General features: G+C 31.8%; 3 protein-coding genes and 1 pseudogene across 5 annotated transcripts; 2 read left to right on the forward strand and 2 right to left on the reverse strand.

The window, feature by feature from the left end:
• Nucleotides 1-283: 283 nt before the first annotated feature.
• On the forward strand, nucleotides 284-1,163 carry LOC111278400 (ATPase 9, plasma membrane-type-like; annotated as a pseudogene).
• A 2,322-nt stretch (nucleotides 1,164-3,485) lies between these two features.
• LOC111278537 (protein CHUP1, chloroplastic-like) lies at nucleotides 3,486-7,697 on the reverse strand. Its single transcript, XM_022865136.2, has 7 exons — nucleotides 6,550-7,697; nucleotides 5,442-6,317; nucleotides 5,029-5,160; nucleotides 4,495-4,676; nucleotides 4,297-4,408; nucleotides 3,934-4,077; nucleotides 3,486-3,783 (listed from the first exon to the last, which is right to left on the reverse strand). The coding sequence occupies exons 1-7, from the start codon at nucleotides 7,327-7,329 to the stop codon at nucleotides 3,703-3,705; spliced, it is 2,307 nt and encodes a 768-aa protein (XP_022720871.1). The 5' UTR covers nucleotides 7,330-7,697; the 3' UTR covers nucleotides 3,486-3,702.
• A 4,342-nt stretch (nucleotides 7,698-12,039) lies between these two features.
• Nucleotides 12,040-18,507, forward strand: LOC111278532 (UDP-arabinose 4-epimerase 1). Of its 2 annotated transcripts, XM_022865127.2 has the most exons (10): nucleotides 12,040-12,138; nucleotides 12,910-13,080; nucleotides 13,518-13,642; nucleotides 14,249-14,362; nucleotides 14,468-14,575; nucleotides 14,677-14,768; nucleotides 15,759-15,900; nucleotides 16,048-16,142; nucleotides 16,677-16,806; nucleotides 17,634-18,507. In XM_022865127.2, exons 2-10 carry the CDS (start codon nucleotides 13,020-13,022, stop codon nucleotides 18,006-18,008), a joined length of 1,242 nt encoding a protein of 413 aa, XP_022720862.2. In that variant the 5' UTR covers nucleotides 12,040-12,138; nucleotides 12,910-13,019; the 3' UTR covers nucleotides 18,009-18,507. The 2 variants fall into 2 exon arrangements, with proteins under 2 accessions (XP_022720862.2, XP_089620579.1); XM_089764453.1 differs by lacking the exons at nucleotides 12,040-12,138; nucleotides 12,910-13,080; nucleotides 13,518-13,642 and adding an exon at nucleotides 13,692-13,829 and having other exon boundaries at nucleotides 17,634-18,232.
• A 1,064-nt stretch (nucleotides 18,508-19,571) lies between these two features.
• LOC111278854 (coatomer subunit epsilon-1) lies at nucleotides 19,572-24,718 on the reverse strand. 2 transcript variants are annotated; one of them, XR_016343902.1, is made up of 8 exons: nucleotides 24,419-24,680; nucleotides 24,251-24,340; nucleotides 24,009-24,160; nucleotides 21,921-22,056; nucleotides 21,685-21,840; nucleotides 21,516-21,601; nucleotides 21,228-21,307; nucleotides 19,803-19,862 (listed from the first exon to the last, which is right to left on the reverse strand). XR_016343902.1 is itself a non-coding variant. In XM_022865542.2 (7 exons), exons 1-7 carry the CDS (start codon nucleotides 24,581-24,583, stop codon nucleotides 19,769-19,771), a joined length of 873 nt encoding a protein of 290 aa, XP_022721277.1. In that variant the 5' UTR covers nucleotides 24,584-24,718; the 3' UTR covers nucleotides 19,572-19,768. The 2 variants fall into 2 exon arrangements, 1 of the variants encoding a protein (XP_022721277.1); XM_022865542.2 differs by lacking the exon at nucleotides 21,516-21,601 and having other exon boundaries at nucleotides 19,572-19,862; nucleotides 24,419-24,718.
• Nucleotides 24,719-25,164: the final 446 nt, after the last annotated feature.

The following is a 25,164-nucleotide window of genomic DNA, read 5'->3' on the forward strand; positions in this document are numbered from 1 at the left end:
ACATGAAATTGAGGTTGTCGTTATCACCACTGGTGTGCACACATTCTTTGATAAAACTACTCACTTGATTTATAGTACCAATAACATAGGACATTTCTAGAAAGTAATCTCACAAGCTAAGTTTATAAAACTATTTGTTGGTAAAGAAAGAAATATTAAAGCTATATTACATCATTTCAAAAATTACAATTGTTTAGCTGTATATGATGTGCACTAATGGTAATTGTTTAATTAGATGTTGACTACAATTGGAAACTTTTATTTATGCTTAATTGCAATAGGCATGATTATTGAGATTGTGATAATGTATCCAATCCACATCAACAGTATAGGGATGAAATTGACAATCTCTTAGTGCTTCTAATTAGACGGATTCCTATTGACATGCCAATAGTTTTATCCATGACAATGGCCATTGGATCTCACCAACTGTCTCAACAAGCAGCTATTACCAAGAAAATGACTACTATTAACAAAATGGTTGGAATGGATGTATTCTGTAATGACCAAAATTATGGCACTTACTCTCATCAAGCTTATTATAGACAAAAGCATAATCAAGGTTAGTCTTTAAATTGATGTAAGAAATAAATAGAACCAGGTTATTTTTATGATTTAGGATTCAAAAGCAATCATTAACCAATAACCATAACATACTTTGAAATATGAAAGTCAATCAAAGAAATATATTTATCGAGAAACCATAAATCATTTACCATGAAAGTGAAATTTCAAGCGTTCATAAAGGATGTTGACAAGAAAATGCTTTTTTTACTTATGGTTAAGACTTCAAGGGTTGAGAATCAAAATGTTATTAATGCCTACATTGTTGGAATGCTAGGTGATCCTAGCGAGGTAAATTATTCTTAGCTAACATATGTCAATCCATTTCCATATATATCTTTTGAATCCTTTTTGTTTAGGAGCTACAAAACCTTTGTCATCATAGAAATTTCTTATTTTATAGAGTGTTAATTGTTTGATCATTGAAATCTTATATGAATAATATGTATCAAATATTACATTATATATTTGGTTTATAGGCTAAAGCAGATATCACAGAGGTGCATTTCTTCCTCTTTAACCCAATTGACAAGCATACAACCATGACATACATTGACTTTGATGGCACTTAGCATCGAGGCAGCAAAAGTGCACCATAACAGGTAAAATATTAGCATAAGCATATGCCATGTTTTTCTTTTCTTTATTGTTTTGTGCTTCTTATATTTACTTGACATCTTTATTAGATTATACCTTTTGTCACCTTTAAGAAGATGTAAAAAACAAAGCTCATGATATCATTGATAAGTTTGTTGATCGTAGACTTCGTTCTCTTATTGTGGCTAGACAAATAAGTTTGCATGCAATTTTTTTCATAGTTATGTTTCATTGAAAAGATTACCATAAAGAATATATAAGATACAATGTCCATAAATATAGTGTGATAGGCTTGGTAAAAAGTAAAGTTAAAAAAACATTACCCTACTGTTCAGTTGACTACATTAAATGTATGAAAAAAAACAACCATCTTTTGTTATATCATACAATGCTGTGTAATCATATGGTTTTATTAATACTATAGTTATGGTATTGATAACTTATAGTTTTAGCCTATAGTTGGCTAAATAGACTACCAATATATCCCTTTGCAATTTTGAGTTTTTTTTTTTTCATAAATTTGTTGCCTCTTGCTAGTGAGCTCTACAACTTTACCTATAATTTTTTTTATTTATATTACTAGCTTAGTGAGAAGTAAAGTTCTCTTGGTGCAAGAAACTTATGGACTTATAAAACAACAACGATGAATTCCGTAAAAAATATATAAAATGCAATGTTATGAGCACACTAGAAAAAATAAAGACATTAGATGGTCGTGCACTTGGTCCTGATGAAAAGCCACATATAATTCCACAAGCAATAAATGAAAGAGTGGCCAAAAATCGTAATGTGCTTAACTCAACTTTGGAAGAACGAACATAAAAAAAATTGTTGCTTGCAAAAGCTAAAAAGGCATACAATAAACTAATGGCAAAGGTTGTTTTCATGGCTAATTCATCCATTGTAAACAAGTTATGAAGTCTACTTTTACTATTTTCATTATCAAGATTTTAACATGTTCATTAAAGTTTTTTAATACAATACTTTACATATTGTAAAATAAATACATTGAAGAAATACCATTTATGTTGTAGAAAAGAATGACTACATGAAATCATAAAAATTGCTATCAAATTTGAGGAAAAAAATTTATATTGCAACAAGTAATCAAATAATCATAAAAAAATTATGGCTACACAATTCTTTTGCTCCTATACATTATTCAATTTTTGAATTATTAATACATAATTTTATTTTACTTTTATAACTAAATTATAAATATATAATTTTATTTTACTTTCGTGGTGAACTGCGAACTTGAAACCTAATAAATTTTAAATCAATCATCCAATGAATCAATATGATGGTAGGATTTATAAATTTTAAAATAACTTATTTTCAAACTCATTTTTAATCTAAATAAATAAAAATATAAAATAAAATAAAAATACAAAAAAAAAAACTTAAACGGCTCGATTTAGCAACTTAGAGCCGATCAATTGCTTGGTTGCAGACTGGACTAGACAATGACTCGGCTTGATGACTTGTTTGGCTTGAAAATGTCTCAGCATGGCGACGGGTCGTTGGTCGCAGCCCGAATGGCGACTGGATCGAGTCACCATGCGAGTCATTTGCGGGTTGCCTGGTAGCAATTCACAACAACGACGCCATTTTGGTTCTTGTATTTACGGCTCACAAAATCCAATTTCTCTCATTTTCTTCTTTTTCTTCCTTACTCTTTCTTTCTTCTTTATCTAAAAGTCTATCTGCGGCCGGAAAAATCAAACTTCCCAGATTTCGACCTTGAACCCAGAAACTGGTGATAAGTGACGCCACTGTCCACCTCCTCCGATGACAGAAAAAATCCAAGAAATACCCAAAAAATTCCTTACAGCCTCCTGAAAACTTCTATCCCCTTAAATTCTCCAAAAACGGCTTAGATTGTCACAGATCTCCACCGATACCCAGAGCTTTCCACCTTCGATTTCATGGTGTTCTGGCACCGCAACACTTCCTTCTTCCACTATATGTTCCACTCCCTTCAACTTTGAACCCAAACCACTCATAAATCACCCACTTCCGAAACACAAGCAACCACTGCCAGAAATATTTTCTCTTTGCTTGTGCTTTGTTGCTGACTATTTTAGCGTCATGTTGTTTGCTTCTCTGTATTGCCTGTAATGCTCTCCCTGTGTTCCCCCTTTGTGGTGTTTTTTGGTTGTGGTTTCTATTTGGTGATTTGTGTATTGTGGCTAGGGTGATTCCAGGGGTGTGTTGGGCTATTGGTTGTCTGGTGATGGTGAAAGTGGGCTATGGTTGTGGTAGTTGTGATGGGTATCTATAATTAATATATATATGTATATATAGACTTTTTGTCATTTTTCAAGCCATCCCATTGCAAATGCACAATTTTCCATTTCAAAATTCACAATGCAAAGTGCATTTTTACACGTCAGTCTCTGCTTAATGAGCATAAACTCGAATCAAAACTCTTCCATTTTCCACATTTACATAAATAAAATTGACTTTACCCAACCAAACCAGATGGAAGCTTACTAAGATGTTAAGCAAAGATTGTTCCGACAAAAACCTCCATGCCCTTTACTTGTTGTTAAGGAGGTTGGCTAGGTTTCGGAGTTCCTCAAATGCATGCATTGTTTCAGAATCAAATCCTCCTGCAAACTGCATAAACCACCAAAACAAAATCACTCTAGCTGCTCAAGAAGACACATTGATTTCATCTGATTGCTATTGACACTGATCAGATTGATTTCTTCTGATTGTTACTGACATTGATCAGATTCTCCTATGCCAAAGTTATTAAGAAATTACCTGATGAATTCTGAAAGCAAATCTCATTCCTTGAAGGAGCATGTAGTCCATTGAAGTATCTTTTTCCAGAGTTGCCTTCAACTGCAGTTCCATGGCTACCCTTTTCATGTACTTCTTTGCCAATTTCACTGATCCAAGCTTTATCTGAAATGAACAGTCATTGAGCAAGTCACTAAAACTGCTTTGCTCCAGAGTAATACATCCTTTACAAGACTGAAATATAGCAGAGAAGAAGCTCAAAGCCAAATAAACAATTCATATGCAATTTTGTTATTCCGTTTGTAGTATAGATATACAAGTATTGTAAAAAATTGTTCTTGGAACATCTTAATTAAATATATGGGAAACGACAACTCCAAGTACCTTGCTTGTAATCCCGTTGTCAAGCATCCACTCTCTGGGAATTTGGTATTCCTTGCAGTTACGCATCAATGACTCTCTTGTGCGGTGGAGGTTATAAACAGACCGCTCCATCCTGGCAATTTAAATGAAATTTTCAAAAGACAAAAAATAACCAAAATGCTCAAGCAACAGCTTTTTTTTTTTTTTTTTAATTCTTACTTCTCAGACAAAGCAACCATTTTCTTTAAGGCAACATCACAAGGCATTCTGGAATCATCCTCGTAGTATAAAACCTCAGACTCCAATTTCTTTAGATCTCGATACCCAAATGCTGCTTCTCGCAATGTGTCAGCTTTTTTCTCTGGCCAATCAAAGTGCTTTAAGACTGCCCTTTCATCAACCTTCAAAAGAATATTTTTTAAATGAAAAGCAACTAGTTAGAACACTGCATGCATGCGAATTCATTTTAAGACTTATATTTCAGTCATTTCAGTGATGTTTCTCACGCAGTAGATCTCTTTAAGCATATTAGATAGAACGATTGGGAAGGGGGATTATCAATCAAAACTTGGCTACCTAGCAATTGCATAAGTTTTATGCTACTAAGTTTCCTCCTGATTATATGCATATTTTTAGCGAACCCAACAGCAAAGAAAACAGACCACGGTTGCTAAAACTTTAAAGCGCTTTAAGATATTGAAAACAAATTGTAATGTTAGTAAATTGTTTCCTTTTCAATAATTAGCAACTTACTAGATAGCAAAGTTCATCATCAAGCCACTTCACAAAAGCTACTACATCTTCAATGTTCTGATAAACAGCACTATTGACTTCTCTTATCAATGAATTCACAAATTCTCCTTGAGTTTCAACATCAGCCTTTATCTGCATAAATAATAATGATGAATCATGGTTAAAACCTGGAGTAGCTGAACAATCAGGTTTGATACTGTAACAATTTAAACAAAATTCTATTACTAATAAGATGTTTAAACAAATTTGAGTACCTAAAACATTATGTTATAGTTTGATCTCTATATTTTCCTGATAGCAAAAAACAAGCAGCAAGTGCAATTTGGGAGCTAAAATCATTTATGTAAAGAAAATCCAAGCTCATTTTTATATAAAAATAAAATAAAACTTATGGCTAGTAGGCAAGCACTTACAGCAAGCAAATGTGCTGATCTGTTCTCAATTTCACCAATCATGCTGCTACGAACATTTGCAACATCTGGCACATCACATATTCCTCCATTTGTAGAATCCTTTTTAGAATCCCTCTTCATGAGTGAATGATAAAACTCAACTACCTGTGGGGCTCGCTGCACAACTCCCGTGCTACTTTTCACTGAAAATTTTGTAGGGAGAGGAGGTGGTGGTGGTGGAATTTGATTAGAACTTTCCTCTTTAAGTCCATTTGGAATTGAACAGGAAGGCCTGGGAGGAGGATTTGGAATACGCAAAGCCCTTTTTATAACATCTAAGGAAGCTGCGGGCTTATTAGGTTCTTGGCAATTTCCAAAGAACTGCATTCTTTGAACTGTACCATACTTTTGAGAACTTAGTGGCTCGGCTTCCTTTTCCATTTCTTTTATACATATAAAACCATCAGATTGCCTTCTCTTATTTGGTATTAACTCTTCTATGTAACATTTCGATCCGCTTATAGAATGTCTTCTTCCGGGACTTGTCACCCAATCCTTATCCACAAGATTAGCTGCATATTCTATACTTGAAAATTCCTCTGGCCATTTCTTTATCTTTTTAATTAAATTTAGTCTCTTTACATTGCTGCGTTCTAAGGAGCTCTTACTGCTTACATATTCACCCTTGCTTTGAACTGGACTTAATGTTTTATCAAACTTTATTGTTGAGAAAGAATTTTGTAATTCGTCTCGTAAACAAGAATTAACCCATCTTAAGTATGCAAGCTCCTCAACCTCATTCAAGCGGCTCATTTGTAGACCCTCTACTTGCTTACTCAGGTTTTCATTGGTGTGTCTTAACATAGATGCCTCAGCTTTAATTTTCGCAACATCACTCTGATAAAACCAAGATGAACGACAGCAGGTAAATGAGAAAGGTTAATGAAAACATCTAAACCGACTAATATTATGGGAACCAAGCGAAAGAAAATTGATTGATCCTATGCTTAATTGCCAGGAATTATAGGGGAGAATAACACAATGCAAAAATAAATCATCTTTTTTATGTTATATTTTCTTGAATTTATATTGCAATAATTCCTAAGAATTAAAAGTTTAATGACACTACCTCATTAGCTTTGGAAAGATAAGCCAACTGGGATTCCGAAGAAGAAAGCTTGGAAGCAAGATTCCTCTTTTGCAGCTGCAGCTCCTTGTTCAACCTCCTCAACTCCACAACTTCCATTTCAAGATTACTAATGGATAGCGGTTCCTTTGAAATTTCCAAATTGTCCTCATTTCTTTCCAAAATGGAACTCAAAGTTGCCACTTGATCGCATAAGCTGGTCTTCTCCGACTCCAGCAATCCAACTCTCTGTGAAAGATCATCCACCTCGATGTTCCTTGTTTCTAGCTGCGTTTCGAGATCCAAAACTTTAGCATTTGTCTTCCATTCTGTAAGCTCAGCTTGCAGCTTAAACTCCCTTTCTTTAGATTCCTGAAGAAGGCTCCTAACATGGTCTAATTCAATGAACAAATCGCGAGAACCCGAGGACTGTCTCCGGTGAGTTGGGTAGACTTGAGGGTGAAATTGGCTTGCGTTAACAGAGCAAGATAAATCAGTTATGAGCGACCTTTTAACTCTAGAATGAGATGGAAGAGATGGGTTCTTTTCGTTTGCGTTTGCCACATCAGAATTTGATAAAGGAAGTTTCTTGTTCTGGACTGTGATAGTTTGAACCTTTGTTTTCTTGTCAGCTGTGAAGCCCTTCACAATGTTTGAACCCCATGAAGACTTTGGTTTTGATTGATTGGTGATGGTTTTTGTGGTTTGAGATTTTGGGGCTTCGTTTTGATCAGGAAATTTTGATGCTTTGGCTCTGCTTTCTGATGGGTTTTCTTCTCTCATTGTGAAAACTGAAGAAAGAAAGAAAAATGGAGGAGTTACAGTTGAAACAACAAAAACACTAACATTCCAAAAACCAAAGACATCTGGCTTTTTCTGAGAGAACCCTCCCCCCAAAAGATGTAAGCTTTCAATTTCAAGTGCTAAAACTTTGTTCTTGCAAAAAGTATTAGCTCAAAAAACTGGTATGCAGCTAACCAAAAAAGAGGCTCCTGAGAGTTGGAAGATAGTATAATGTATATTTTAGAGAAGAAGGGAAGTGAGGATTTGAAATTTGAAAGTGTTGGTTGGGGGAGCTCTTGTTGAAATAGAAATAGAAACAGATTGTATGATGGAATGAGAGCTCCGATTCCAAGAGGGAAATGTGGGACAAAAGTGGCAGCTTTCTTTCTTTCTTTCTTTCTTTCTTTATTTCTTTATTGAAGTTTTGAAATTTGAATTGGATTTTTTTTCTGACCTCTTTGCTTACTGCAGGATTTAGCAAGGAAAATGAACATGTATGGTAGGAAGGGCGGAATGCAATCCAAAGCCCAAAATGAGGGGTATGAAATCATCCTTTAGATATATATATATATAGTCTATATAATAGTCCAAGACCCTGTAAAAGCAAAAGAAAACATGGATGGATCCAATTGCATTCATTTGCTGAATATGGGAGAAAAAATTGTTGTTGATATATTCAACTTAGGCTTTGAATTAGATTATGATTGATGAGATTGAAAAGGCATCCGAATTAGCTTTCGAGTCCAATATATACACCCACCAATACCATCGTGTAGATTATGCTGGATTTTCCAGGTTGAGCTTTGATTAAAGGGGATGGTAATTCAGGCCTTCTATTTCTTTTAACTTTTCAACATTAATAATGCAAACATCAATATTAATGAATCAAGTATATAATATAATCATTTGAAAGTCGAATACTATAATTGTGACATTCTAATTTTATATCAAAATATTTTAAAAATTTGTTATGATATAGAAATAAGTTTTAAATTCAAATCTATGAAACATCTTTTATGAAATAAAATTATAAAATTTTTAAATTAAAACGAATAATATTTTATGTAGATTTTCATGAAAATAAAATAAAAATATAATTTCAACCATTTTAATTAACGAATTCCTTAATTAAGAAGTACGAATATTATTTCAAAACTTACATAAAAATAATAAAATAACGTAAGTTATAGTTATATTTACATCCAAATATTGAGCTCAATTGGTTGTAAATTTTAGTTAACAACAATTTCGATATTCAATTTTGATCATAAAAGTTTAATAACAGCTGATGTAAAATTATTACCATAATTATGCCCAAATTATATAATGAGCACGATTAGCCAAAGCTTTTTAATTATGACAATTCAATCAATGGCAATACAAAAACCTGAATTGGCAAGTAAAAGTAATGAAATATAGAGGACTAGGCCTTTTTTTTAAGTTAAATGCTTAAGGCTTGATTTGGATTTCAATGCGACATTTTGCATGAAGTGAAATAAAGCAATGAGAATTGAAAAATCAATGGAGAATATCACTGACAGACAACTTCTTGCCATCCCCAAAATTATTTCCAAGTACCAAACAATATTATTGGAGATGATGTTAGAACAGGTAGCCTAACATTATTAATGAATTGTTTGTTTGATTGGTTGGTTTATTTCTATTTTATATTCACATTGACTTAAGACCAATAAACAAGATATATATATATATATATATATATATATATATATATATAGAGAGAGAGAGAGAGAGAGAGAGATGAATTTACATTTTTTTAATCATTAATTTTAAAAAATTTTAGGTATGAGATTAACTTTTTTTTTTCTTGACTCTTTCATCCTTTTAAATTTATTAAAATCAATGGTTAAAAAAATATGTAAAATTTTTTTATGTAAGTTGATCTCTCCCTATATATAAATTATGCAGACTTATAAGTGCATATAACCATTTTCTCTTAGTTAGTTAATAATCAAATCAAATAAAGTATATAAAATGACAAATTCTCACTTTTTAATAGAATAGGAAAGTAAATTTATTTTTTTGACCGGGATATGCTTAATCATGCATGTGGATGACATGAAATTGTATGGATTAAGTACCGGTGCCTTTCAAAAAGTGCCTTTCAAAAAAAAGTACAAGTATTAGTGACATTACATGATTAAGAAAAAGTTAAATTTCATTAAATTTAAAATGACCAAATATAATTGAAGGTAATCCTGTCCAAGGACCTATGTTAGAACTTGAAAATTTATCCAAATTTTGAGAGGATTTAAATATAAATATTAAACTTCATAAATAAGTATTACTTAAATTGAAGGTCCATTTAGAAAACTCTATCCTTACAAAATAACTATTTTTATTGTTAAATTTGAAAAGATTAAAACAAGAAAAAACATAAAATTGAGTAAGGTGCTATTAATGGCATCCTTCATATATATATATATATATATTTGATTTAGTGATTAAAAGTGTTTAAAAAGATATTAAGAGTCTGATTTTGAGTAGATCTTTCTCATTTTCTTTACTTGTACTAAAATTTTATCCTTATGATGTAACAAAAAAAAAAATTTGACATTATTAAAGTTTAATTTCTGGTCATAAAAATAAAAATTTACATGTTACCGATAAATTACATACATGATACATTATTATTTTTTGCACCAAAGAACCTCCAAAATTTAAAATTTAATTGCATAAATCAATAAAAAAATATGTCTTGTTTAATGTTAATTGTATAATTATTTTTATAAATTTAACGTGTCAATAAAATGATAATCAAGTAATTTTTAATATACACAAAAAAAAAAAACCCAATCATCCAAAAAAATTTATAGTGACTGGTAACTTATTTCACAAAAATATTTGAATGGTCAAATAGGTAAATTTTTATAATCAAAATTTTTATAAAGAAGTAGTTGTTACAAATCAAAGCTTGGTGAATAAATTGTATAATTTTTTTTCATTGAATTTAATTTTGATCCCTATCTTTTATTTTATTAATTGAGTCCTTGAATATGAAAAAAAAAAATTTAAGTACTTCGATTTGAAAAAAGAGTTGCAAGTGTACAATACTTTCATTTTTCAGTGAGTAAGCTGGCATTGAAAAACAGAAGACAGAAGTAAAACGAGCGGCGGAGTAAGGTCCACCATATTTGGGTCCCAAATCACTGCAACGTTGACATGTTGGCAAGTAATTCGTGAGACTTGAGTTCCCGCATTTGTCGCTCCCAGCAAATGTCTATCTGTACAAATGGCACCAAACCATTGGCTTAACACACTTTAAGATTCCTCTTATTTTTTATTATAATTGTTCAATTATAACCATTTTAGAAAAATTTTTTAAAAAATAAAATGATAGAAAACAGAAAGAAAAAATAAGGAAAAAGAGAGGAGAAAAGAGGAAAGAGAAAGATAAAAGAAAAAGGAGGAATAGAGGGTGTCAATGGTTGATTTAGGATTGAATTGGAATTGATTTAGGATTTAGCAAAATTTGGTTAAAATAAAAAAATTTTTAAAAAATCAAATTTTTAAGAAAAATTGAGTCAAATAATTTGGATTATATGAATATTTGGATTATTATTTTATTTAAATAATTAAAATGATTATTTTTTTATTTTAAAATATATAAATCGAATACATCAAAATATTTAACTTAATACAAAATAAATAATTAAAAATATATATAATATAAGTATATCCAATAATATAATATAAGTATATTTAATAAAAAAATTAAAATTAAAATATATTAGCCTAAGAAAATATATTGAAATTGATCATTTGAATTTGATTTAATTTTTTTATTTTTTTATATATATCAATTAATTTAATTTTTATAATAAATTAAATATATTAAACTAATTATTTAATTTTTACGATCGAATTAATGAAATTGATCGTTTGTTTAGTCTTAAATCGATTTATCTCAAACTTAACGGATCGACGCTAATCAAACTCAAACGAAAGGGGTTGACATCAATTGATTCGGTTTGAGGTGGACTGGCCTTGATCCACCTTAGGGTGATTGATGATGCCACTCTTTCTCTTTTCTCTCTCCATTGTCTTCTTTCATTTTCTCTTTCTTCTCGATTCCTTCTCCTTTTTATTTTTATTTTTAAAATTTTGAATTAAAAAATATATTTTAATAATTTTTAAAATTTTTTTATATTAATATTAATATAAAAAATAAATAATATAACAATAATTAAATATTTATATCACATATCAAAATTTTATTAAATATTAATATCATGTAAATAAATTAACTATAAGTATTAAACTAAAACATCAAAATACTTAACCAAATAAAAATTTTATTTTTTAATTATTAAATTGATAAAATATAAATATATATAATACATAAACCATCGTAGCATTTAACTCTTAAATAATATATAATTTTTTTTTGTTTTCGAAATTTAAAATAAATAAATTATTTAATTTTTCATATTTAATAATTTAAAATAAATAATTATAAATCATGTATTTTAAATTACTTTAATAAATAATCACAAATAAAATTTAAATCTAAAATCTTTTTATAAAAAAAAAAAATCTTGAATCAACATTTTTTTGTTATATAAAATTATTTACTACTTAACAATGACGTCGTTTTGTTTGCTTTCTTTGATTGACTGTTGACACCATGGACAGGAAGAAAACTCCGCCTATCACAAATCTTTCTCTCTTATTAATCTTTTTGCTTTTGTTGCTCTCCTCTTATATTCCAACGTCCCATGGGACCTTTCCTATCCTTTGTACATTTCCTCTCTTTCTCTGTCTGTCTCACGTTTTCAGTCATTCTGGGTGGGGTTTTTTTTTATTCAAAATTTTCTTGCATTGCATATTTGCATGTGTTATAAAATTGATATTAGATCATTTTGTTGGTACCAAGTCGAACCTCTTTCTCTTGGCTCTTTCCCATTCTCAATTTGTTTTTTTCTTTGGCCACGTTCAAAGTCTTGTTGGTGTTCTTTTGTTTTTATTTTCAAGTAAAATTCTTTTTTTTTCTTTTCTTTTGTGGCGCTGCCAATTAAAGGCTGGTTTTTGTTTTTTTTTTTTTTCTTTGAATTCCATACTCTTTCTAAGAATGATCAAATTTCATTGATGGAAATTTTTTCTATTCTTCTGGATGATTGATTATCAAATTATCTATTTTTATTTGGATTATTTATTTTGATGTTAATGCTTGACCAGACATGCTCTGACGAAGACTTGTAAATGAGTTTTTTATTTTTATTTTCATCTGTTTTATTTTGTCTTCTTTTACTGCTATTTGGTTACGTTGGATCTTGAATTTCTTGCTCTCTTCTGTCTGTGATTATAGAATTTTGAATTGAAGATATGAAAAATTCCTGAGTTTTTTGTTGCCTATTTAAAAAAAAAAAATAGTACTTTTCGAACTCAACCTTTTGTGGTGTCTTCTTTTTTTTTTTTCCTAGAATTCGATGGAGGGCCCATTTATTATTGAATTTTGTTTTACATTCTTCTGTTTATGATTCTGATATGGCTCTCTTGTGTTCTTAATATTTCAGAATGTGCTAATCATTTTTTGTTTTTGGCTTTGGTTTTTTGCAGCACATTGACACAAAAGCATTTCCAAGTAAGGGTCTTTGCTTGGTCATTGCAATTGAGACATAAATTCTGGCGCTTGTAGCTTAACACAATTCATAAGAGGCTTTTTCCAAATGCCAAATTTTGCAAGAGGAAGAAGCCAGCCAAGGTCTACTAGATCTAAGCCTTTTGCCGGTAAGGTTTTCTCTCAATTTCAATTCTTATCCCATTCTGCTTAATTTCGTCTTATGATTTTGATACCCTTTCTTGTCTTGTTGCTTATGGACTTAATCATGCCATTTTCATTTAAAAAGTTTAAAGTTTCCCCATTCTTCATGTGAATTTTGATTTATTTCTTTGTAAGAATGGGCTTAAGATGATAATCCATCTCCTTCTGAGAAACTTCTTGAATTATATTTTCCTTTTTACCTTTCAGTTTCAAAATTTTGGTAACAATTTGTTACTGAGTGTTGAAAAAAGGCATTTTCTTATCTTTAAAATTTACTTTTATACTTCAGTTATTTATGATTTTGGAATATGACTTGCATACGTTTTAATGCATTGCTGTGATAATAAAATTGGACGAAATTATTCTATGAATTTATTTTTTGTTGTTCCTGTTTTGCATGTAGGCATGGAATATCCTAACCCCAAAAGGAAGAGCAATTTCTTAGGAAAAGTCCTTTTGGCAGCAATCCTTACGGCCTTATGCATTATGATGCTCAAGCAATCCCCAAGTTTCAGTGCTCCAAGTCTGGTACCTACTTGATTCTATCTGGAGTTCTTCTGCTTCTCTATTATGCTATACTGAAGTTAAAATGCACAAGGAAGTTGATAATGGAGGCAACCATTTGTTCTCGTTATCACATACAAAAATAGGGGGCACAGTGATCCTATAATATCCAGTTCATTCTATCAAAATACTGCGCCATGTGTTTCTCATGGTGATGTCTTGATTTCTTTGATAATTGAAGAACAAATAGTAATAATTGTTGACTATTCCTATTATTTGATTTTTTCTTTTCACTTATTAAGATGGTTCTTATGTATGGATGTATATTACTGGGGTTCCTTCAGCAATTATAGCAGGATCCTATTCCATTTTCCCCAAGAGTTCATCTTTGCATGTGGTCATTTCCTGCTGCAGGCTTAGTTTAATCAAACTGCTCACTTGATTATGGATTTGGCCTTTTCCCTTTTCATGTGGTTAATATCATCTCTACTTCTACATAATGAAATTTTAGTTGCTGCCATTTTACATGAAAACTTAGCTCAGCTGTTTCTATAGTAGTGGCTGTTTTTAAGTTATATAATGTTTCACCTTCTGACATCTTTTTCCATTTCTTGACTTCTGTTTTTCAAGTTCTCCCAACATGAAGAAGGAATAACTCATGTTCTTGTAACTGGTGGTGCTGGCTATATTGGTTCACACGCTGCTTTACAACTTCTGAAGGAGTCATACCGTGTAACTATTGTGGTATGTTTTTAGTTTAGGATATGTAACAATCTCCTTTTCTGGTCTTTCACAGCTTGTGCATAATAATTAGTCTAGGCTTTAAGGAAGAAGTTCCTGCTTTTCCAGGACAATCTTTCACGTGGAAACCTAGGTGCCATCAAGATTCTACAAGGATTATTTCCAGAACCTCGACGGCTTCAATTCATTTATACTGATCTGGGGGATGCCAAAGCTGTATCCTCTTTGTGATATTCATTATGATTATTTCCTTAAATTATAAATTTTATGCATTTAAACAGGGATGTTAGGTACTGTTTCCTTGATTTTATAGTTAGGTAAATAAAATATTTTCAGAAAATGCATTTGACGCTGTAATGCACTTCGCGGCTGTTGCATATGTTGGGGAGAGCACACTCGATCCTCTCAAGTGAGTCTCCTTCATGATTTATAATTGGCAGAGTTAATATAGGCCAGATGAGCTGTGAAGTGGATTGTTCAATTTGCTGTTTTATGCTAAATAAGAATTTATAACTTGATAAGAGCTTATTTAGTTGAAGAACTTAACAGTGTTATAGTGCTATGAAATGAGTATAAGGAGTGTATGGTTTATTTGTGCTGCTGATGGCAATCCTTTGCGCCTACCAAATAAGCTTATCCTTGTTTATAAATTACATGGCAGAGATACCATTTTCTAAGGTCAATTCAATTTCACTCATTATTTATGTTTCTGTAACTGCACTTGCCATAATTTGTGAGAGCACTAGAAATGAAGCCAAAAACCTTTTATCATCAAAAGAGAAGTTTAGAGAAGAGCTATTCTAGTTCACTAGATTTCACAAGGAAAATTAAGTTGGATTCATTTTGTTTATGTGGTTCTGTAGATGGATTTGTGCTACCAAGTATGCTTGATAACGTCCTGACTTCTGTGTATAAAGCCTTTAGAATTGTCTAGTGCCCTTTCGTTCTCTTAACCTAACAGTCAAAATGAAAAAGAAATTGATCTTGGAATAGGGGGTTTGCTTGTTGTTTTCTTTCCGAGTGCTTTCTTCTAACCAACTGTGCTATTCAGACAAAAGTTTTGCTGCTGCTGTTCACTTAACTACTGGCACTTGCCACCGACATCATCGCCATTCACATGTCATCTTACTATTTGCATTAACTCCTCCATTGGAAATTAATATGTTTCGACCCTGTTGCTGAGGGGAAATGTTATCAGAATCTATTGAACTTTGCTTTTGAGAATTAGGGGAGAATTGAATCCATCAGAATCTATTAAGATTGGCTCCTGGATCTGTGGTTGAGAAATGTTATATTGCATGATTGATTACTTAGTATTATTTGAAATATGTCATTCCATAATATTTAAACTAATCTCCAAATTGTTGTTCTCTATGGTGTGTTTGGCCACAATGTGCAGGTATTATCACAACATTACTTCAAACACCTTGGTGGTCTTAGAGTCAATGGCTGCTCATGGTGTTAGGACTTTGATATATTCTAGTACATGTGCCACATATGGGGAGCCTCAAAAGATGCCAATCACTGAAGAAACTCCACAGGCAAGTTGCAAACTTGGTTTTATGCTTAATTATTTTCTAAATTTTCGTTTGAGGCCAACGAAATAAAGGATTGAGCTTTATCAACTTGTTTTTGATGCATATATGGTTAAAACACCAGGCAACTGACCTTTGTTTGAACCAACTCAGATCCCAATCAATCCATATGGAAAAGCTAAGAAGATGGCTGAAGATATCATCCTGGATTTCTCTAAGAATTCAGACATGGCAGTTATGGTCCTAAGGTTTGTATTTTAGTTTACTTTTAGAAGTTTCGAGAATTATGGTAATTCTTTTTACCTTTTCTTGATATGGTTTCTTGTTTACTCTCTGTTTTCTTTATGTCAACATGCAAAATTTTAGTAACTTAACAATAGTACACATAAGTCAACATTCATAATTTTTCTGTAATTGGAGGCTATGAATTCGTTAAGTTGTGATTGTTCTGCCAGCTAATAGCTGCAAAAATAAGACATATACATGGCAGGTTTAGGCTACTGATTCCTGTTTGTAGCACTGGCCGTTTGTATTTCTAGATCAGTGGCAAAATGAAACTTAGAGCCTCAGAAGGTTGCTTATTGTAATTACAAATTTAGGGTTGGTGAAACTTTTAGAATCCGAGGAACTCCTCCTCCTATATTCAATGTGTAGGGTTCGGATCACAATTATTGATTGTCCAAGAACATGCTCTTCTTTTCATTTTTTTTCCTAAAAATTTGACAATTACAAAAATTTTCCGATGGTTATGAATTCATATATTCTTCAGGAATGTCTTTCAGATACTTCAATGTGATCGGTTCAGATCCTGAAGGAAGATTAGGTGAGGCTCCCAGACCTGAGTTGCGTGAGCATGGACGAATTTCAGGTGCTTGTTTTGATGCAGCTCGTGGTATCATTCCCGGTCTAAAGGTATGCTATCCTTTTACCCCTTTACTTTGCTCATCTTCAGTGATTGCTTTATATTTCTAGCTGAACTTGGGGTCAAGAAGTGAGCAACTAGTTATAGCAACTTACATAACATTTTGACAGATCTTAGGAAGATTCTGAACACTACAAAAAGTTCAGATCGTATCAAAGTTCTGCTGTTAATTTTTTAAAGTTGGAAAGTAACAGAAGCAGCCTTTTCTGAAGGTCGAGCAACTATTGCTGAAGTAGGATTGGATAATTTTGAGAATTGTTATTTTTTCCTGCCCATGAGAAAGTGCAAGGAAGGCTACCAAATCTATGGTCTAATACGGGCTCGATCAAATTGTTTTGATGGTATCTATGTGAATAACAAATAGAGAGGTTCAAAAGTAAATATAAATAATTCTTTGGTTTGACAGCTGCTAGGGAAATTTTGATGAACATTTATAATGTCTACATTTTCCTTGAAACAAGTTTGTTGTAGATGACGATTTTGCAGAACTGGATGCTTTGAGTTTATAGTATTATTTTTTTTCTTGCTGGTATCACCTTTGCAAGCATTTTGTAGATGGTATGTGCTGCTTGCATATTTGTTTTTGTACCTTGTAATTATTATAATGTTATGACACCTGTCATTGCACATGTCATGGTTTTGCCTTTGTGGTTCAACTATGATGTCAGTGCACAATTGAAAGATAGCCTTCAAGCTTTTTGGTAAATTTGTCTTGGGACATTACTCAAAATTTCCATGAACCACTTAAGCTACACCTTGGTAGGCATTCAGCAACTTTATATTGTACTATTAAATTCTAATTTTACTGATCCTGCAGGTCAAGGGAACAGACTATAAAACACATGATGGCACTTGCATACGTGATTATATTGATGTTACCGACCTGGTTGATGCTCATGTGAAAGCTCTTCAAAAGGCAACGCCCCGTAAAGTAGGAATCTACAATGTTGGCACTGGCAAAGGTAGATCAGTGAAGGAGTTTGTGGAGGCATGTAAGAAAGCCACAGGGGTTGACATCAAAGTTGACTATCTTCCCCGCCGACCTGGAGATTATGCAGAAGTGTTTAGTGATCCAACTAAGATAAGGCTGGAGCTGAATTGGACAGCTCAATTTACTAATCTCCAGGAGAGTTTACAGATTGCATGGAGATGGCAAAAGGCGCATCGTGATGGATACAATACTGCTTCTTAGTTGATGGTTTCTTGAGTAGGTCACAGCATAGGGATAATATCTCGAATGATCTCTAAATTATATTGAAATGTTTAATCTGCACGAATTTTAAAAATATTTAATGCGGTCTCTAAATTAGGAATATATTAACTAATGTGATACTTAAAATTGAAGGATTATTTATCCTTCACGTTTCATTATTTGAAACTAATTACGTTAATTAATAGATTCATAATTCAAGTTTCATATTGAATGTTTTGTTATAATTTAAGAATCATTCATAACATTAACATTTCAAATGCTTACGATATGAGCAGTGCTTCTTCTACCTCTAACAAATAAGAGGAGAGGAAAATTTGGGATTAAAATTTTCCATTGCTATTACATTATTTGGGTAGTTATAGGAAGCAACAAATTCATTATATGTGTATTTTTGAAGAGATGATGATAGTTTAATAATATGGTGATGCCCAGGCGCAGGTATAGCTTTGATTCATTCTCTTGCTCCTATTTTCTTCCATTCAAAGAGATTAGCATGTAGATTTAACCGATCCTGGTGATTATATTTCTCACAAAAGTCATTAGATCCCTTTGTTTTGAAGTACCCTTTATTAAAACAAGTTGACAGCAGTACAATTTCATCAAAAATGTAGACATTGTTTTCACTAAACCATATGCAATAAATAAAATTATTTAAATATTCTTCTCACGAATATTCGAAAATATATTTGCAAAAAATCATTATTATTTTCGGAAATGTATTTCTTAAAAATTGAAAGTTTGTAAAAATTACAAAATAAGGAATTTATTAAAATATTTATGAATTAGTATAAAAAGGTTATTATTAAAAAATTATAAATTTTAAAATTAATAAAAATTTACGCTTATTATTTTGATCTTAAGAAAAAAATAAAATTTTATGAGATCTTAATTAAATAAAAGATAAAATAGTAAATATAAATTTTTTATAAATTTAAAATTTATCATTTTTAATAAATATTTTTTGTATCATTATTAAAATTTTATAATAAGTTTAATTAAATTAAACTTCTCACAAAAATCTCGCTATTTACTTATCAAAATGAGTTTCATCAATTAAAATATTAAATTTTAATAAAATTATATAGCATTTAGTTTTAAACAATTTTCAACTCTTACATATTAATCAAATGATAATTTTTTTATCATTCTTCATAATATTAAAAAGTAAAATATTTAAATAAAATCTCATAAAAATTTTTTTCTTTTAAGTTCCAAATAATAAAAGTAAATTTATTTTATTAATTTAAAAATTTATAATATTTTAATAGTAATTTTTTCATTACACTCAGTTCTTAAAAATTTTAACTAAATTGCTTTGTAATTTTTCAAAACCTTCCACTCCAAAAAAGTATTATAACTTTTTCAAAATGCATTTTCGAAAAATGTTATAGCTTATCGATAATCCCTTTCCTAAAAGTCATAATATTTATGAAAATTTCATTTTCAAAAAATCATAAAATTTATTATCTAAACACGTGAGAATGATATTTAAATAATTTCACTTTAAAATAAAAAAAGTGTAGGGAAAAAAAAAGGGGTGCATTTTGAGTTTTTCCTGGAAACATTTAATATAAGATGTTCCTTATCCAACAATACCCAACAAAAAGAATATCAAAGTTAAAAGTTGAAACTTTCGTCAAACTGATCATATACTCTGCAGGTTACAAATCCCAAAGAATAGCCATAACGATTGTTAACCGGCACCATTTGACATTTTATCAAAAACTAACTCCACATCTTCAAGCAACTGATTGCACTGCTCTTTCGAAGCTGTCTTCTGCAGATGATGCACGTTTAACAAGAATGTGCTCTGGATGTGTGAGTTTCAATTGGCTGCAAATTAGTATCAATCACAAAGGTTAGGATTGGGCATAGAAAATAAGATATGACTACACAGTCAATTAGTCTATGAAGACTTATTCATAGTTTCTTTACAAAAGGACCTAGAATTACGGCTTGAAATTTCAAGCCACCCAGTTTGGATTAAGGTTAATAGTCATATTCTGAAGCACCAAAGGAGCACAGATTCCAGGCAAGCTACATTTTTAGATTAAGAAAACATCCAGAATGTTGTCCTATTCACACAGATATGTTGCTTCAACTTAAATACTTGAAATAATTAGTTTCGAAGCATACATGAATAACCAACAAATATCAAAAGAAGATACTCTTCACTATGCACGCAAAATACTTCAACTCACTTGATAATCAGGGACAAAATAAATTTTCCTTATATTTTGTCAATCGTAGAGTACATGATCATTTTGACTGTATCTGGTGAGGCTAATCCTATAGTGTAACCACTCACAACTCTGCGGTGTGCACCGGGCACCATGCATAATTTGCATATTGACTCAATATGTTCTTCAAAGAAAAGGGGTAACTGCAATTGAAAGTCTCTGTGCACAAGGCTTAAAAGTCTATTCATCAGTTATGAGGAATTGCCTTAATACTAACCACACCTCACCCCAAAAAGGAGGTCAAAAGTCTAGAGGCTGTTTTGCTCAAGTTAAAAAAAAAAAAAAGAAAAAGTCCACGTGATCCTTTTCAATTGATAAAGGTTGGAACATCTGCCATCTTCTTCATGCATAATAAGGAGACAGGGAAATGCAAAAAAGGCAACAGGCTAACAGGAAAAGCAGCTTTTGCAGCAAATTGATAAGCAAAGTTCTGCTCGGCACCAACAAACATCATTTTGTCTAAAGCCAAAAAATTGCAAGATTTTCAAGCCTTACCTCAGATTTCAAAAATAAAATACACGAAAATAATATATCTTCAGAAAACTTCAGTAAATATAAAGGACTATGGAAATTGATGAAAAGAATGGCCGAATCTCAGTTTAAAAACATGCCTAACATTTGTTACCAACTAGGCAGTCCAGACAAAGGACTTTGCAGTTTCGCTAGCAGATGCAGATTATGCTCTTTTTGCAGTGCTCTACAACATTTGATAGAAAAATGGAAAGAAAAACTATGCTAACGTGAATTAAAAATTGAAAGTCATCTTAGGGTATTGGATCCATTAATCTAGCTGCCAAGAATAACTCTTGAACATGAACTCTTTTGCCATGGCTTGGTAACCTTTTAAAGAGCACTTAAAATGTTGCCAAAACTTATCAACTTTCCAAACTGATAAGGGAGAGTTCAACAAAGAAAAGACAAGAAAAACAAAAATAAAGGAAATGAATTGCTAGTTTACCTTAGGTAACGTGAAGATGATTTACCAAGATGAAGACTGCATACAACCAGGTTGGCCAGAGTTTCAGGATCCTTTGCATCCTATATCCATTGACAAACAACCCTTTATCACATAAAATTATAAAGATATGAACCACCCTATTGCTATGAAGCAATGAAACTTTGGGAGTGAAATATTCAGTGTCATGATGAATCCAAAATTTTAAACTTCACAGGAACACAAGGGACACGGGGAAAATCCAAGAGGAAATTCAATATCATTTGACATCACTCAGAGGTTATACTTAACACCAATTGAAACTTAATGCATATCAAGTCTGAAAGAGAGTAATTTATGGTCATGAAACACATTAAATGTAGTCAGTCCAGTTCATGCTGCTATAAACAAAGACCAAAAGAAATGTCAAATCATAGGTTTAAATCTAGAGAAACCAAAAGTTTCCATTGTTTAAACTTGCCTTATTAAGTGCTTCAAGTAACAGTGTTTCAGCTTCATCAAAGTTTCCCATGTGCATACAGCAGACAGCCTTCCCATTCAGGATCAATCCGGTCATTGGATATTTCTCAGAGAAATCTTGGAAGATCAAATATGCTTCCTGTATCTTAGAACCACCCTGATCGGTATAATAGCATGTCATTACACCATCCATGATTTCTCACTTATACTATTATTAAAATGAAAAATATTCCATACCACTGCCAGATTCAACCATGCATTTGCAAGTTGAGTCAGTGTGTGGTCCTCATCAATCTGCTGCATGACCCTCAGCTGTCTCTCTGCATAATCTGATCGGTGCATCTTAATGAATATTTGCACATTCAATGCATGCCTGAAAACAGAGAACACAATGACTTCACCGGATGCATCAGAGCTTCCAATTTGCTTGTAAATTGCTGAGATGTTTTGCTTTAGCAGTCAAAGGGACAACTCAAAGTCACTAGAAGGAACAGACATCTTTTTCAGAGGGCTCACTAGAAGTAACATACACATTTTCTAGAGGAAATGGACACAAATTCCTAATTCACATCTGTAAGTATATTTGGTACAAAGATTTTTACAGAATAATTTGACATCAACGTTCAAGTAGGAAAACTTCTTCTAATAGAAGTTCTGTATTAAGCTAACATGCCATACAAATTTGTGCATATAAATTTCATTTTGGGAAAAGATTAGTAAAACAGCATAGGCAAAAAATATTGTATTGTCACTAGCTTATGAATTAATTAAATTACTATTTATCTTCAGCAAAATCCCTTTGAACATTAATCAAAAAGAGGGCATTGTGAGGCTAGCCAATGCAGCACCTCAGCCAATTAGACCCCTAAGGGTATCAGGGCAACCGAATGAAGTAGAACTTGCAAAGACAATGTTGAAGCAATTAGATGCACTAGACATCTGCTGTTTGGTTAAACATTTTAAAGGCTGGTGACAATTAGGTGATGCAGAACCACCATATGTGGGGTTTTACCATGAATTTCAGCTTTTACTTACAAGTATGCTTATTTAAAAAAGTTTTCCTTCTTCAGCATCAGGGTCACAGGGAGTCAAAAGCTTGAAAGCATAAGCACTCCATGTTATTTTCAACCAACTAAACACAAATGAAAGATGAATAATTGTACAGATATATTTCTTTCCAAATATATATGGTAAGCAGGTAGAAATCACCTGCAACATACAAGAGCCTAATTAGTTGACATAGTTCTTTGGTAACCCATATACTGTGTTAGTGTTCCATAGCTTATTTTCTGATTTATAGATATGAGAGGGAAAAAGAAGTGACAGCTAAATCTGTGCTGTGAAACCATAGAAGACTCTAGATTACCTATAATGGAAGTAAAGAGCATATCTCAAAGGACACAGTCAGTCCAGACAAGCGGGTGCCTAGGAGGAAAAATTCAATAAAATCCAGCCAAATCATGCAATATTAAACATCTTACTGTCTGATATATACCTAGAATGAATTAGAGAGGCATATCTCAAAGGACGCAGTCAGTCCAGACAAGTGGGTGCCAAGGAGCAAAAATTCAATGAAATCCAGCCAAATCATGCAATTTTAAACATCTTACTCGCCGATATATACCTAGAATTCTCTAATCTGATCATGTCGCCCAGTATTTAAGGAATTTGCTTTTAACTACATGAAAGCAGTATAATTTGCCTCTGACCACAAATAGAGAGGCAAGGGAAATGAGCTGGCAGAAGAATGCTAGTATATGTAACAATTTCAGTGTGTTTTAATTTGCTGGAAAAAGAAAAACGAAAAAATGGCATGCTTCTATTATCAAAGGTCCAGATGTAGCACGATCGTACAAGGCAACCAGTAATTTTGGATCAACATGAAATAGAAGAGAATTTAGATGTCAGCAAGGCTTTATAAGGGTTAATTCATCTGATTCACATGGAATTCTGTCAGTTTTAATTTCAAACCACCCACAATCGCTCCTTCTCCATTTTTTCTTTACTTTCCCTTACTAGTCTCAGGCTAGATAATGGAAGGTAATCTTACCCTATCTAAAAAACCCTGCCTTTTGTTCTATGCCTAAGACTTCCAGACCGAAAAGCCTAAAGATCAAAAGATTTTGACTGTTAAGCAGGCTAGATGAAGTAACATTACAAACAAATTTTCATCAATTTGAACATATATAGAACAAATAACACGAATAGATGAAGCTGAATCAGACATCATTAATAAAGGAGCAAGTTTCGCAGTATAATAGACTTGGAGGACATAATAATATAAGGCAAGCACATATGAAAATGAAGTTGAATGACAAAACTCACAGTTCCATGGTGCCACCAGCATTGGTGTGTTTAAGAGCCTCATTATAGTCTTCTTCATGCATGAAAACGATTCCAGCAATCAACCTTAAGATGGCATTGTTTCCAATTGCTGGATCTGCCAGCCACTCTTTCAGGCTCGAAATCGTTGATTCCTAAACGCGATAATTCAATCAAACCCCCATATTCTTTTGGCAGATCTTTCCTATAACAACAAAAATGAGGCAGATCTAAAAAGAATAAACCTTATCATGAGGGTTAGAGAGATAGAGGGCCAGCAATTTAACGGCTTGGAGAGGAGTGGCAGCGGCGGAGTCGATCTCATTGATCACTAGCTGAGATTTGAGAAGCAAAAAACAAATAGTATTAGAATTTGCAAATTTTGAAATTAAATTAAACAGAAAAGGGGGTACTTGGTAGCTGCCAAGAGCGATGTAAGAGCGGTAGACGAGGCAGTCGCGCTCGACGGCGTCGTCGGGGGAGAGATTGGGAAGATCGCTGTTGTTGATGGCAGCCTGATACGAACCCAAATAGAAATTATTCCTCAAATTGAACAAGTGATCTGGCGCTGCTGCCATTTCTTTCTTTCTTTACTCGATTGGAAATGCCTTTTTCCTTTCACTTTTCACGTCTAACTACGGAATGTTTCTTTTTTCATTTTTTTTTCCTTATGCTTATAGATCTATTAGCGTATGGCATGGTGTTAATATTTTGGTTTTTACTAAATTAATCGACTAATTAATTTAATTCGGTTAATTTGATTATCAAACAGGTGAAATTAACGAAATTGTAATCCAAATATAAGAAATCAAAGATAAAATTAAAAATACATTAAATTGACTCTTTTATTTTATAATTTATTAGAATTATTAATTTAATATTTTTGATATTTAAATATTTTATTAGATTATTTTATTTAGTTTATTTTAATATACAAAAATTTTAAATTTTAAAATATAATTAAAATTAAAATTTTTTATTATTTGATTAATTCAAAATTTTATCCAATTAATCAAATTAAATTTGATTGATTGAATTTTTAAAATTAATAAATTCAATTCAATTAATGAACGTAAAATAACATTATCATAATGATTTTTCATCCGATTAACTTAATCATTAAACTTTAAAAAAAGATATGAAGTTGTCATTATTTTTT

This window comes from Durio zibethinus, chromosome 8, assembly GCF_047325235.1.
Source record: "Durio zibethinus cultivar Kanyao isolate XHJ-2024 chromosome 8, ASM4732523v1, whole genome shotgun sequence".
Lineage (NCBI taxonomy): Eukaryota > Viridiplantae > Streptophyta > Magnoliopsida > Malvales > Malvaceae > Durio > Durio zibethinus.

Coding starts and splice junctions, on each gene's coding strand:
- LOC111278532 (XM_022865127.2), top strand. CDS start 13,020: ATGCCAAATTTTGCAAGAGGAAGAAGCCAGCCAAGGTCTACTAGATCT. Junction 13,081..13,517: donor TAGATCTAAGCCTTTTGCCG/GTAAGGTTTTCT, acceptor TTTTGCATGTAG/GCATGGAATATCCTAACCCC. Junction 14,769..15,758: donor AGCACACTCGATCCTCTCAA/GTGAGTCTCCTT, acceptor CACAATGTGCAG/GTATTATCACAACATTACTT.
- LOC111278537 (XM_022865136.2), bottom strand. CDS start 7,329: ATGAGAGAAGAAAACCCATCAGAAAGCAGAGCCAAAGCATCAAAATTT. Junction 5,161..5,441: donor GATCAGCACATTTGCTTGCT/GTAAGTGCTTGC, acceptor TTATTTATGCAG/ATAAAGGCTGATGTTGAAAC. Junction 4,677..5,028: donor ATGATGAACTTTGCTATCTA/GTAAGTTGCTAA, acceptor ATTCTTTTGAAG/GTTGATGAAAGGGCAGTCTT.
- LOC111278854 (XM_022865542.2), bottom strand. CDS start 24,583: ATGGCAGCAGCGCCAGATCACTTGTTCAATTTGAGGAATAATTTCTAT. Junction 24,161..24,250: donor TCTCTAACCCTCATGATAAG/GTTTATTCTTTT, acceptor TATCGCGTTTAG/GAATCAACGATTTCGAGCCT. Junction 22,057..24,008: donor GCTGGTGGCACCATGGAACT/GTGAGTTTTGTC, acceptor CTCTGTTTTCAG/GCATGCATTGAATGTGCAAA.